Below are 14706 nucleotides of genomic sequence, written 5' to 3' on the forward strand. Positions count from 1 at the left end.
AAATCAAGCCAAGAGACGGGCTCCTTGAATTTTGAAGCCATAAACCATAACCAAAACACTCTGCAGGGAGCAGGAAGGACGGATGGAAGGATGGATAGAAGGGTGTAGATCCAAGAACTCCACTGCCTGACTTCTTTTTAATCTCTACAGTTCAAGGCGGGTTACATTCGGAGTTTCACCTCCTCTATCTGAGGTCTTCCTAGTTGCTCTCAGTAACTTCACTGCCTGCTCATGAGCACCTTATCTTGTGTATCACTCAACATAAGCTTGCAGTATGCAATCTCCTTCAAAATAAACTTGTTTTTAGAAGCATCTATCCCGATCACGCTTATAACAAAGAATAAAAAATTGTTAAATACTGACTATATAATTGAAACAGAGCATGTTCTAAATAGCTTTTATCTGGTTTAAATGTACCTGGAACTGTTTTACATTTTTTTTTGTGAGTTTAGTTAGTTTAACAAAAACCAGTCTCTCATACATATTCCTACACTGAATAAACAATAGCTGCTGCAGCAAAACTTACTAAGCACAAACAAGACTAGAAGTATCTGGTTTGTTTCAAACACAATTAAAAAAAAATTCAATAGCAGAATTTATTTTTAACTTGGCACATTACACTAAGTAAACATTTAAAATCTCAGGTAGTTCTCCCTGCAAGATTTTCTTCTTAGGTCCTGTGACTTGAAATGACCTGAAGATGCAGCAAACTATTAGTTTTAAGCAATGGAATTTATCTTAGATGTGGAATCGTTAATAGTGAAGAGAGGATTCATTTGAATGAAGTTATCCCAGGTCCAGAAACAGAAGTCCTAACTGTGATTTTTTTCTCAATTAACTTAAGGAACTGCTGCTATATAGAAAGTAAAAGCATACATGGTCGAACCAGGCTCAAAGACAAGTAACTCACGAATGCAGCACTTGCATTACTATTTTGTAACCAGTTTCAGCTAGCCAAGATTTCACTCTGTGTCCTTTTCCCAATTTGTGCTGACAAAGTGTTCTTTAACGATTCAGATATTTCCATGCTCTGAACATCCGTAATTCCTACAAAACAGAATTCTTTGCCCACATCTTATCCACAGACACAACCCCTCTATAGTTTTAAGCCAGTCCAGCACCAGTTGAGCAACCAGCTGGTTGTGCTGGTGTGGATCCATGGTGCTACTCACCATAAAGCTGTTTACTTTTTCCATATTTCAAGAGTAATTTCATGGAAAAAAATCCTAGTATCAGAAAACACTCAATGTCACTGAAGAAGACATGCAAGTGTATGCCAGTCTTTTTTAGCCACTTCTGATGTAAGGGCTAGTTGCAAATATAAAAGTACTATGATGAAGTTTAAAAAATACTGAAGAAAGCAACCAAAAAGAAGTCTTCAAAACAGATGTTAACATTCCTTTTTTTTTAAAGGAAAAATAAAAATTATAATTCCTTGTTTCCACGTATTCAATTTTAAAGTTAAGTTTGTCATAAGATTGACAGAAGGTCCTGTTTGTACTTAATAGTTTTCATTGCAACATATATATATATAATATATAAAATTTTTATATGACGGATAAAAAACCACTAATATTATAAAAGGTGGCAATGGGTGTGTATTTTAGAAGTCGTTCTTTTACTTTTCCTTGAAAAGGAACATGGGATTCTCTGACTGGAAAAAAAAATTAATCAGCAAAAAAAAAAAAGGACAAATATTTTCTACTCAAGCTGATTGGCCAACAGAGAGTGAACTAATTTTTAATGTGGTCAACAAAAGCAGTTTACAAAGACTATGCAATTTATTTGGAGAGTAATTCTCTCAATCTTTGGTAAAACCTACAAACAGTTTACAGGAAAGGAAACGAGTATTTCTCATGAAACAGTATTTTTCTGATGTGAAAGGCACAATGTGAAGTGTTTGTCTCAGAACCACACATGCACACAAGATTAGAGATGCACAAAAAAATTAATGGGCCAGTAAAGAAACTGCGATTCACAACCTGCGAAGTTCAATTATTTACAGTGTAAGTGGTGTGAAAGCTTAAAGCATTGAGGCAGGAAGGGAGGTTGGTGGATTTTTTTGTTCAAGCTTCCAAAATAATTCTGAAGCTGAGGGTTACTTATGACCCATCTCAGTTTTTCTTCTGCAGTGCTTTCTTTTCAGTTTATTCAATTCTCTAAGTGAACAGAAACTGTGAGAGTATTGTACTTTGCATGCTGTTATTACATGGGGACAAAGTTTTACTGTTTGTTTTCTGAAGAAATTGGTTAATGGACCCATTATGACAGCATGTCTTTTTCAGTTCAGTAAACTATCACTTGGCTTGGCATAAACAATCAGTACAATAGTTTTCCGTTAAAATAATTTTTAAAATTAAAATGTAGCTTCTTATGGATTCTTTTTAATTCTAGTCTACAATATTAAAAGAAAAATGTTACAGTGGTCACAAAAGTGCACAATTTCATGATGAAAAATCAGGTTAAGGATTTATTTTTAACACAGCTGAAGGTGTGATTGTTATTTTATTTAGATAGGAATTAACAATCCAGTTTTCTTAACTATGGATTTACTAGATTATCTTGCAGGTAGGAGAGAACCCAATCACAATTTCTCATGCCATTGACAGTGAAGGGTGTAACTTATCTTCTCTCTTTGCACGGAAGGAATCACCAGAAGGGACAGAGAATGCCTGGGCAGCACAAAGTGTGGGAAGACGAGAACTGTGTGTTCACTGATGCTGCTTCATCTTTTACTACACAAGTTTGCAAGAGCTCCTCCGGTTCTTCTACCTCTCCTCAAACAGATCACTGTGCAGGGAGCAATATTCTAGCTCTGGATTAGAAGTTAAAACTAATGCCGATATGATTTAGCCAGCTGAATTCAGCCATGCTTCTATTTTATTTTCTTTCCAGAAATACCCCAGTGAATTAGAAATGTGTCCCTCGAGTATTATCAAGAAATGACAGAAATGACACTGCTCCTTAAGCCAAATGAACACGCGCACAGTACAATTCATACTGATGTCATTTTTGTTGAGAACTGTCCAAGATCAATCCCAGTTCTTAAAAAATTAGAGTGGACAAAATGTAAAAGAAAGCAATCCCTCCTCCTCCATACTTTCAGACTGCAGCAAATCCCCCACATTTCACACAGGCTCCATTTGCATGACAGCATCCTTATTATCCAGTATTCTCAATTCAGTGTGCTACATAGAACAGAGAAGATGACGTGGCCCATCCCAGAGACTTTAGATTACACAAATCCCAGTGAGACAAAGAATCAAATTAGTCACATTCAAGACCTCACTCTGCCAACTGCCATATTGATTCCTTCAAATTCCTCCCTTATCTTGATTACAAGAAACCCAAGCATAAACAAAATGGCTGAGTACAATTTTATATACGAATTCGACAAATCGTAGTGAATTACATGTCAGAGGCTAGAGAGTCATCCCATACCCTTCAACTTAGCTAGCAAGAAATTAATCATTTCAACTAGTGCATAATCAATAGTGGCAGCAACAGCACAGAGAAAAAAAAATATTTTAATACAAGTTTAAGGAGTCAGATTCTTGACAGTGTCAACTCTTTACATAGTATGTTAATCAGTTTTTCCTTATTCAGGTTTGGTTTGGGGTTTTTTTTGTGGTGGGTTTTTTTTTTTTTTTGTTTTTTGGTTTGTTTTTTTTTTGCTGTTGGTGAATTGGATAAAAACGCAGAAGTTTCTCTCTCGCTTATCACAGTCAGAAGAAGTCTGACAAATTCTTTTTGTCTGGTATCCATCTGCACTCTAGTCCATACAAGCTAGCGACAATCTGTTATCATAACCTGCGATGGTTACTATGTGATTGATTTGAGTGTTTGAATCACAGTACAGCCTTTGCCACAATAAAAAAATCTTGTCATATAAAGATGATAAAAATTTAACTTAAGAAATCAAATTACTGCTCAAGTACGTTTACATGTTTTTACATCAATAAATTACTGCTTTATTTGGAAAGAATACTATTAATATCCTCTATAGCATCATCTGTGAATTTTATTCCTGTCAAGCCAAAAGTCCACCTACACAAACAGTCATCAACTGAATATTACCACCCTTCTTACGGCTCAAGAAGACACGTCCTCTACAGACTACATTTTTGGTCAAATCAGTACTATTGACAAAAAAAAAAAATAGGATTGATTTTATAGCAAGTGAAGTAGTTGGCACTTGGAATTGCTCAGGTACTTCAGCAAGTTCTTTCACTAGTGACAGCCGTGTCTTAGTTTTCCAGACCCTCATCAACAAAACCCACACCCTTACAGATGGCATTTATCTTACTAGCAGAATGGTTATGTCATAGTGCATTTAAAGACATTTAGCACAACGTTAACTGGAAGCGTCAGCACCACTTAAAACCTACACATAAGAAAAGTATTTTCATTTTCTTTTCATATATGTGATACACAGGAGAACCCTGGGCACATTTCCTTTACACAGCGCCGCACAAAGTCAGCAAAATTGGCAAATTCCAAAATGTATGATATTCCAGTTTCACTTTGCACTGATACAATTGTCCAAGACAACAGAACATTGAGTGAAACTCCTATGCCTTTTCTCCCCAAAATATGTCCTGTGGTTTTACATTAGGTATCAGCAGGCCTCATTTGTCTGCAAAAAATGATGCAGGGATTACTGGCAAGTCAGTGATTAAAATCAACATAGATAATATAAAGTTGAGCAGGGAAAACGTGAACCAATTTTTTAAAACAAACTAAAAAGGAATGCTTTGCATGAAATCCTTGAATATAAAAAGGAAAACATTGTCTTTGACATATTCTGATGTCACCTTCAAACAGAAAAATAAGAAACCTGTAGCTTGCCAACACAAGGCAACTTGTGTAAAGAAATTTTTGTGCCTACCCTAGTACTAGCTGGCTATTTTTAGAAAAAGAACAAAAGAGTAAAAGTTTCTTTCAAGTTTTGGCTATTCTGTGCACAGAGTAACCAGGTAACTCACATAACCATCTTCTACATGTTCTAAATGAACAAGAGCGTTCCTAATTCTCACAATTTCATCAGAATCTCTTACTTAAAACTCCAGTAAGCTGGCAACTGAAAATTCCATAAGTAGCTCTCAACTTAATTCAGTATTAACATGTTTTGGACCTCAAGCTGAGAAAATTCAGAACACAGACTCAACAGACTACTCAGGACTCACTTTTAAAACTCTTATGGTAAGAAAGAGTAAGTCCATTTCTGAAGGCTACATTCCTTACTCCCAATAAGTAGCTCTTGATTGGCAACAAATTGAATATAATCTAATTTTATACGTAAGTCCAATCTCAGAATTAATTTATATAAAATGTCAAACGAGAATTCCAGTTAGCCCTTTCTGAACCAGATATCAAATAATTTAACTGACCCACGCAGATTATTCCAACGCCAACATGCCACAGTAATGTAAAGAGACATGGGCATGGGAAAGTTATTTGAGATACTTAAATACAAAAGTATTCAAACATATAGCTGTGTGCGTGCAGGGGAAACTGCAGTGGTATAGATGTTTCAAAGTGTTTAATTAAAATAAAGCTTAATTTCTTTAGAGATGCTTAACAAATGTGAACTTATTGTTTTAATCATGTAATTTCATTTCTTTCAAGATACAAACCATGAAATTTGTGGTTAAATAAATCAATGCATAAGGAGGCCAATTACAGAACATTACAGGAACTTCAGCCATCCCCACCTATTCACTAGGCATCAGAACAAATACAGGCCAGATCACGTGATAGACTGGAGAGTTAAATAAGCCACAGACACGTGTTATTCTCACTTAGCAAGTGGCAGATATTTTTATTTTCTAAAAACATTTATAATGGAATTTCTTTCCATGAAATTATCCTAGGATAACAGCTTCAACAAATAAGAACTTGCAATCAGCTACTGAAATTGCTGAGATATGTCTATACCCTGTAGCAATAGCGTGTAAGTGAAAGCAGTAAACACTTTACCCTAGGGTCAAAGAACTAACATCTCTGTAGCTCAGGACATCTTTTTGATGAATGTGAAACAGCTGGAATAAATATATCTAGGGTAACAACTGTGCTCTCATGGTAGATCCAGCTGCTGCAAAAATAAACCCAGGGGAAAAAGCCAAAGAGTAAAAAAATATCCCAACAATAAAAAAAAAAAACCCTCCCACATCATACAATCCTACAGTTTATGCCTATGTCCTTTAAAAATACAAGACACACTGCAAATACTGGTTGAAAATTAATGTAGAGATTCATTTGTTAAAAGCAAAACCAGTTTATGAACTACTTAAAAATCAAGGAATCTTTGATTTTTTTAAATACCACTTAGCAGCAATATTTCTTTAGTGATTTTTTTTTCCAAACTTGAGCAGTCGTACCTGCTAGTGAGAAAGTTATTTTTAAAATAAACATTTAGAGACTCAGAATAATCCTGTTAATACTTTATTAGTGTAATTTTTTTAGCTTTCTATTGGACAGAACATAAATGCAAACTCCAAAAAAAAAAATTTCAGAGTCCTCTGCCATTCAGTAGAAATGACCATGGCAGCCTGTTTCATGTTCAATTCTTTGTTACAGAAACAAGAGGAGGGGGACGGGAGGGGAAAAAGCATCAATAGAACAATTAGGCACACAGCTGACAGTTACTGTACAATGATATGCACAAGTAATTTTTAACAGCTATATTCATGAGATGTGCTCTTCAGATTTTTCCCTTGTAATACATGAGCTTTGCTCAGATGAGCAAGGATCATTGAGAACAAGGGAGTTAACAAAGGAGTAACAAATAAGACTTTTAAAACAAGTCCTTAAATAAACTAACGCAACAACAGAATGCAAAACTGTTCAGCTGAGAAGACATTTTTAACCTAGACTTCAGAATATTAAAAATTCATTTATTTTACAGTTATTCAAATACACATGCATTAAATGAAAATATTGCACAAAATTAAAATTTAGATTGTGGATTTTGTATATTTTTATTTTGGTACACATTCTGGTAGCACTTAAAATTTACTGTTTAGTTCTAGCAAACACCAGCAGCACAAGCTTAAGGACGAACCAAATGAAAAATTCAATTGCTCATTTTCTCTTAAAAATAATTAAGGCTAAAACAAGTGCATTTGTTGACAATGGCACAATTTTCAGCGGCCAGTCACAGCACCCAAAGGCCAGAAGATACACCCAGACACTGAAGTGCTGTATATTAACATTCAGTTTTGGAGACTTTCTAGGATAAATAGGCTGCATGGGTTGACAGGGGAGGTATTTTAAATCGTCAACAGGAAAACCATTTAAATAAAGATACATACAAACTCCTTTTAACAAAAACTATTCATTTCTGATGATTCTTGCCAGCCAACAGGCACCACTGAATTAAGAAGCCACATTCTGTAATTAAATACAGAAGACAAAACTTCAATACATATATACATATGCACACACATGTATATAAATGTGTGTATAGGTATATATACGTAACAAATTCATTAAGTAAAATGACTAATAAACACGGCATATTCTGTTCAGTTCACATTCCTAGAGATATTATTTTATTTTTGTACAGAAATGTACCAGATGATTAAGAAAATCTCAAATTTGCAGATGATCACTATTATCTTGAAATTTTTCATGGTACCTACAGACAGATAAGAGGTTCCACAGATTTGACAAAACGGTATTTGAACTTCCCACTTTCATACTGCATAACAAATTCAATGACTTAAAAGATATAAATTAGATTTGGTAGGATCAATGATATATTTACTATATCGCCAAGAACAATTGCTGAACGATCTTTCATCAGTGAGACGTCAGGTATGCTTGAGCACCCTAACATCAGAGGAAGATACAGGCATGTAAACAATAGGAGCTGGCTATGTTGATTACTTCACACAGAACTCAATAATTTTGTTAAATTCAACAGCACTTAATCATCACACTTCTACAGAACCTGCAGAGAGAAAGGGGGAAGGGTTCTTACATATTTACCAACTTGTCTTCCTAGGGATTATAAAATAAAGGGATTTCATTTACAGTATTTAATTCTGCAATAAGGGAAAAAAAACAAGTGCACTTGAGCCCATGCATACTGTATGAGAACGTTAACAGTACAATATGATCATCATTAAGTAGTATGAGAAAAGGCTACATTGCATTAATAGAGTCCATGAGAAAAAATGATTTATATAGAGGCTTCGGTCAATTTAAGTAGGTCCTTTGTGAGCCTTGTATCTTCCCTTAGAACACTTTCATAAAAGGTCTATGTTCCTCCCTCACATACAAGGATCATTTGTTCCCATTAAGACACAAATTACTATAAAGGATCCTTGATCAACAGCAGTATCTTACCCTGTGTCTAGCATTCAGAAAAAAAATGGACTCTATAGTATTAGCTTCTATTCACCCGGATAGTGGCGCTCAAACAGCTGGGGACTACGAAAAAGAAAACACAAACTGAGATATGCTGTGGCCAAACAGGATTATTCTTACTTTGTTTTTAATTGGACAGAAATTCTTCAATGAAACTAAACAGATGGATGTGGGGCTTTGATGTCAAATTTTTATTAAAATTTTACACTATGCAAAAAAATAAAAAAAATATTTAAAAAAATATTATTGTTTTATCTCCTTTTTATTTTCATATATACACTGAGATGCATTCAGGAATTTCCAAGTGTTTGCACATGACTAATGAAATCCTTTACCTGTGAGGAACCAACTAATCCTAGTATTTTTCCATATGAGGCTTGCACACTAAAAGGTAAGGAATCTTTCAGTTAAGTAGGACATAGTCTTTCACACCCAAAAAAGTTTCAAATTTTAGTGGGGAGTTGTGTGTAAACTGTGTCTTAGTGCAATTTCCTCATCTTCTAACACGTCCATCCTCTTTGAAACATGTACCCCCTTCCTTTTACAACATCTTGACATATGTTCAAATGCGCCAATTGAACCTAAATATGATGCCCTTTCTCCACTGAAGTTACATGCAAAATGTATGCCAGGTGCTATAAGAGTAGAATACGGCCCTTAAAGCTACAGAATAATCAGAATAAAGGGTTTATTTCTACTGCACCTCTGCCTTTACTAAAACTCCCATTAGATCTAACGTTAGTTTATTTTTCATCACACGAAAGGTGAAGTAAATGTGGCATACAAGACACATTACCTCAACTTTTCTTTAATAAATGACTTTTACGATGAGGCTATAACTATTTCTCCCCTTTCCTATGAACCTGCTATTCCAGAGACTGCTTTTCCTGTTAGCTCAGCCTTTACAGGAATGTTAAAAGAGCCCCACAGAGTCTCAACAGCCATAACGTAGAACAATTCCACCTGATTTTCACACATTGCACATCTCCCAGTGCCAAAACATCCTTTTCTTCCATTGCATCACCATAGTTGTGCTTTACTTGAACAGTCTGGCACTTTTCATTGCTGGCAAAACATCGACTCAAGAGCGGAAGGAATCGGCATTCTTATATATTGGGCCAGTATTCTTCTCAATGTTGCATGAAGACGCACCAAATCATTTAAGACACACAAACCCTTCTGATAGTGGTTGAATTACAAGTGAAGATGAGAAGATCCACAGGTCTTACAGATGCATTAATAATCTAATATGTGACACTAGAAGACTGGTGCAGAAATAACAGCATGTGAGTTTGAAGCCCCAGAGAATATGCCCAAGTAATTAGTCCTGGACAAACACACACCAGCTTAGTAAGTTTGAAGTGTCACCTCTTCTGCAAGGAAGGCGCTTGAGTAGAATGTAGTCTCTGCTTATACCTTTGCATCTGCTTTGATCGTGAATGCAGTTTGTTGAAGAGCTCATGGAACTTATTTTGTGGAAATAAGGTTTCTAGAAATCTCTCCAGAAACACATACACCATTCTCTTATTCAGCTGAGTGTGCTGGAACATTTCAAAGACCCGAAGAATGCCTTTCCGTGTTGTCTCAGCACCTATGATGTGCTTCAGTTCATCTACAAAAATGAAAGTTACACAGAAGGTTCAAGCTAAATTCTGCTTCTATGTTAACAAAAAACTTAATAGTAAGTCTTTAATTCTGTAGCTTGGAATTTGAAGTAACAGTGCCTCTACTATACAGGACTAAAGTAAAAGTTCTCCAACAGCAGAAAGCATTTCTGAAAATTACTTCACTTTTACACTATATATGTGGAACCACGTTATTTTACATTAAATCATGCTGCATTGGAATACAGGTATTTTGTGTACTAAACTTAAATCCTCTAGTGAAACTAAGTACTGGGTTGGTTCTAGAAGAATTACAGTTGCAAAGTCAGAGTACATGTGAAAATGTTAACTGCTTTAATAATTAAAAAGCTTTTTTATTTAAATACAGTTCATACGTCAACATTTCAACAGTCAACAAGAATACTGATATTAATTCCTGCAATAATATATGGTAGGAATTACCAGGAATTACCAGGCTTCAATCCCAGACTTACCTGGCATGACCTCCAGTAATTTGGTCTTCCCTGCCACTCTTGTTCTCATTCTAATAGCTTTGTCCCTCCGTGGAACAGTCTCTGCTAAAATGCCGTTGGGCCAAAAAGCATCTCTGTAACAAAAGCAAATCTGTCAAAATACATTAAAATTTTATCAAGTGAAAGTCTCTTTTTAATCCCTCAAAGCTATCTCATAAAATAAATACAGAAAGTAATTTGCACACAACCTAACATACACTTCAAATATTAGAAAAGGGAAAAGGTGACCAAGAAATCAAAAGCAAGTAGTACAATACACTCAACCTACTAGTAGCTACCTTATACTTTTTTACTACAAGAATCAGACAAAAGATAAATTTAAGAAAATATGAAACACCAAAAGCAAATACCACACAGTTGTTACATAAAATATATCTAAGATTTGCTCTATTAATTGCTTCATTAGATCTCTGACAGTAGCCAATGTATTAACAGGCTAAAGCTGAGATTAAACAGTTTCAGTGTAGTATAAAGTCAAATGCAAAAGACATGCCTTTGTCTAAAGGTACTTTGACTCAGTGAATTACATTATTTTTGAGTAAGAAGCGCACATTCTTACTCAGTTGTATTTTTTTTTTTTTTTTAAATAACAGAATATCTGTAAAGTACAATCCTCTGGTTACTACGTTATCCTACTTTATTTCTTTCATCCACGCCCAAAAGAAGCAAGGAGAGTGGCTCTCACTCAACAGCATTGCAGAAGCCATTATGACAGAGCCTTTGATACAACGGAGATGAAGTCTGAGTTTGAAAGTATCTGCCCACATGCAAAATGTACCAGCTTAGAGCTAGAGTTCTTTTAATAATACTGGTTTGCCTTCTAAGGCAAGGCATGCACATGCCTTCATCAAGGTAAACAAGACATTTTATCCAGTAATATGATGAAATTCCTAAGTATGTCCATACTCTCACTCTTCTAAACTAGTTAACAAAGAACTTTCGAAGAAAGAGGAGAAAACTCAAAAATGTTCTTCTTCACGTGACAATTACTATCTCACCTAACACACAAAAGCAGTGTATGCTCCAAATAGAATTCTGTACAGTAATAAAAATTTCCTCATGTAAAAAGAACTGGAAGAATACACAGATATTAGACGTGAATTAGCAACTACTTCATCTTTAACATCTATGCTAGGAGACATACCTGAAGCGTTTCACTGCATCTGCTACTTGCTCAGGAGATGTCATCCAATCAACATGGTCTACTATTTTTCTAAAATAAAAGCAACAAGTCTCTCATTTAATTTCTAAAATAGAGAACAAGGAAGTATAGCATTTTAAAGAGCACTCTAGGGCAAACAAAGTATGATTTCAGCTTTCTTCAACTCCAGAAGTAGGTTCTATAATACTGCACATTAGGAAGGCAAACACTGAGATGTAAACCCACATAGTGCAGAAAGTAATAAACAGCATTAACAACGAAGAGTATCGTGTAAAACACAGGGCAAAAACACTTCTCTTTGTGGAGTGCTCTTCAAGTTCTGCTTCTGTAAGCAAAGAATCTACTTAAAAATCTCAAAGTATCATACTTATGTTACTTCATAATCTTTAACAGGAGATAAAGACTGATCATAAACTTTGACCTTCATTCATCAACACATACACACAGCTCAACATCCAAATCTAGTATGTTTACAGAAATGATATATGCATCTATGTATCACCGTAATCCCAGCATTATTTCCCTAACCAAAATTTAACTTTAGGTTTCTGAGAAACCGGAAAACACCATTTTGCTGCAGAATGCCAGGAAACCCCAAGAATTTGCCAGGACAAAGTATGTCTGCTGAACCAGAGGAAGCTATGAGTGTCTGGAACAGCTCCAAATGCAGAAGCAAAGTAGTTCTACACACAGCTCTGTAATAAGAAAGCGACAGCCTGCGCACAATCTCAGCTAGTTATACTACCATCTGAAAACAGTAAAAAGCATTCAGAGTTCTTCAACAGCACAGCATATTTTTTGGAAGCACAAGCCTCAAGATAATTGTCACCTGTCCAGGAGGAATTATGTGAAAAACACCCAATGCTATTATTATTACATGGTTGCAACACTACTGGTACCACAAGAACTGTCTATACATTTAACAGTGATAATTAAAACATAAAAAATATACTTATGAATGGTAAAAAGTAATGATACAGTGAGGAATACCTTGAAAATTAATATAAAACTACTTCTCACCTGCTAGAAATGAAGTTTTTTTCATTCATGGCACTAATCCAAAGCTACAATTCAGTGCCAATCTTGTTTCTAGACAATTTTTTGCTCTGTATTTTTATTTACATTTCAGAAATGAATTCTTAGAAGGGAAAGCCTGGAAACAGTAGATTTCTAAGTTGAAGGCAAGAAACATTACTTATTTAGCACTACTGATTTGCTTTGCATTTGCATGAAAAAGTGAACACGTGAATTACAGAAAACACAGAGGGGGGGCACAATGGATCCCGTAACAGGCTTTTCCCTTCCCCTCTCTCCATCTGTTAAAGTGTGAGGGCAAAAACCTAACATAGCAACTCAGTACAGTTCACACAATTTGATAGTGCCAGTGTGTCATCTGTGGCATCAAAGAGATGTAAAACGACATAATGCTATTTATTACTTTCTGCACTAACAATGAAGAGTATCGTGTAAAACACAGGGCAAAAAGCACAGGCACCATCAGTATTAAGTTACATTCACAGAAACGTGAACTCCTGTTGATACGTGAAAGTCCTTTTGGAAGTTCTCTGGCATGTAGGAGTTACTGCAATTTGTGTCTCAACAATGTTTTGTGTTTATCTCCATTTTATACCACATTTATACTTGGTTTATTGATCTTCTTCAAAGGGGAACGCATGCAGATGTAAATCACAATAATTTAATAACACCAAAAATGATTTACAGACAGTCTACATAGTCTCACTCACACAATTGCTTTACATAAGAAAAGCATTACCTATTAATTGTGTCACCGTATGTTGCTCTAATAAGCTGCTGAAGCAGATTTTTTATATTTCTTCTTAACCACTGATTTCTTTCCTTTAAATCAAAGACTTCATCCATAAGAAGGAGCATTACTCTCAGCGGAATATTGTCATCCACCTGATCAAGAGAGTGAAAGTCTAATCAATAAACTTTTATTTCGGCTCAAGAAAGCAAAGGAAGATTGAAAATTAAAAATAAACTCAACTTAAATCAATCAGATTTTTAAAATAAGACAAAAAAAAAACCCCAGTTATTTCAAAGTTGAACAAAGTTAATACAAGTAAATATGTCCTAAAGTGAGAGCCTGTCCTTGATCTCTTCCTTTGGTAGGTGTCCTTCCAACTGCCTAACATGAAAACTCTGGAAAGCAGCTTTTCTTTGGCAAGTTTTTCTTATGGATGCAGTATACCAAATTCAGAACCTCCTAAGAACAATGACACCTCACTACAATGAACTGCCTTTTATTTAGATATTGTTCCAATCGGTGCGGTTTTTATGCTTAAAGATTAAGAAAAGCATCATAATTTTATTATTTAATAGATGATGTTACACAAATTGGCCTACAGAAACACAAAAGTTACAGAAATCCTAAACCAGAGGATTCAGTAACTATGTAAAAGTTTTTAAATATGGATGGCATATACTTTGAGTGACTGTTATTAAAGTTTCTCTTATAGAAACAACAGCAGCTTCTCATGGTCTGCTTGTATGCCAAAATACAAGCCTACATATTGTTAAGCCACTGAATAAAATCATAGCATTTGGAGTTACAGTGGTATCGCACAATAAACCACAAACATTAATCTCAAATACATAAAATAAATTTGATTTTTTGACCGATTATTTAAACTTTGTATTTACTATTAACATTTTACAGAATAGCAAGCTAAAATTAAAATCTTACTATATCCTCAGCAAAATTTATTTAAAGACTGAATGCACTTTCTCTGTTTTTTTTTTTTTTAAGTGGGATTTTTACATTCTAAGCATAGCATTTAGAATTTTCTTTTGTATTTTAATCCTACGCTGGAAGAATTAGCAAGATCTTACAGCTATGTGGACTTCTAGTGGACTACAGAAGTACATCTTTATATACAAATGGAACACAGACAGTGGCTTCATAATCCACAGCTGGAGATTGTACACATCCATGCCTCACTTTTACAGTACTGCTTCTCCACATAAAATTCAATTCAAAGTGCCATATTTTTTGTCTGAGTGACTCTAAGTT

The 14706-nt window shown here is 35.0% G+C and overlaps 1 protein-coding gene across 9 annotated transcripts in view; it reads right to left on the reverse strand.

Annotated features, from left to right (window-relative positions):
• Positions 1-6431: 6431 nt before the first annotated feature.
• SNX13 (sorting nexin 13) overlaps positions 6432-14706 on the reverse strand; it is a 69903-nt gene continuing 61628 nt past the window's right edge. For all 9 annotated transcript variants that reach the window (XM_086742462.1, XM_086742457.1, XM_086742460.1 and 6 more), the window contains 4 exons: positions 13447-13592; positions 11655-11723; positions 10472-10584; positions 6432-9985 (listed from right to left, as the gene is read on the reverse strand). In XM_086742462.1, the coding sequence (XP_086598588.1) occupies positions 9738-9985; positions 10472-10584; positions 11655-11723; positions 13447-13592 (576 nt within the window). In that variant the 3' untranslated portion in view covers positions 6432-9737. The remainder of the gene's footprint in view (positions 9986-10471; positions 10585-11654; positions 11724-13446; positions 13593-14706) is intronic.

This window comes from Chlamydotis macqueenii, chromosome 2 (assembly GCF_036417535.1).
Source record: "Chlamydotis macqueenii isolate bChlMac1 chromosome 2, bChlMac1.mat, whole genome shotgun sequence".
Taxonomy (NCBI): domain Eukaryota; kingdom Metazoa; phylum Chordata; class Aves; order Otidiformes; family Otididae; genus Chlamydotis; species Chlamydotis macqueenii.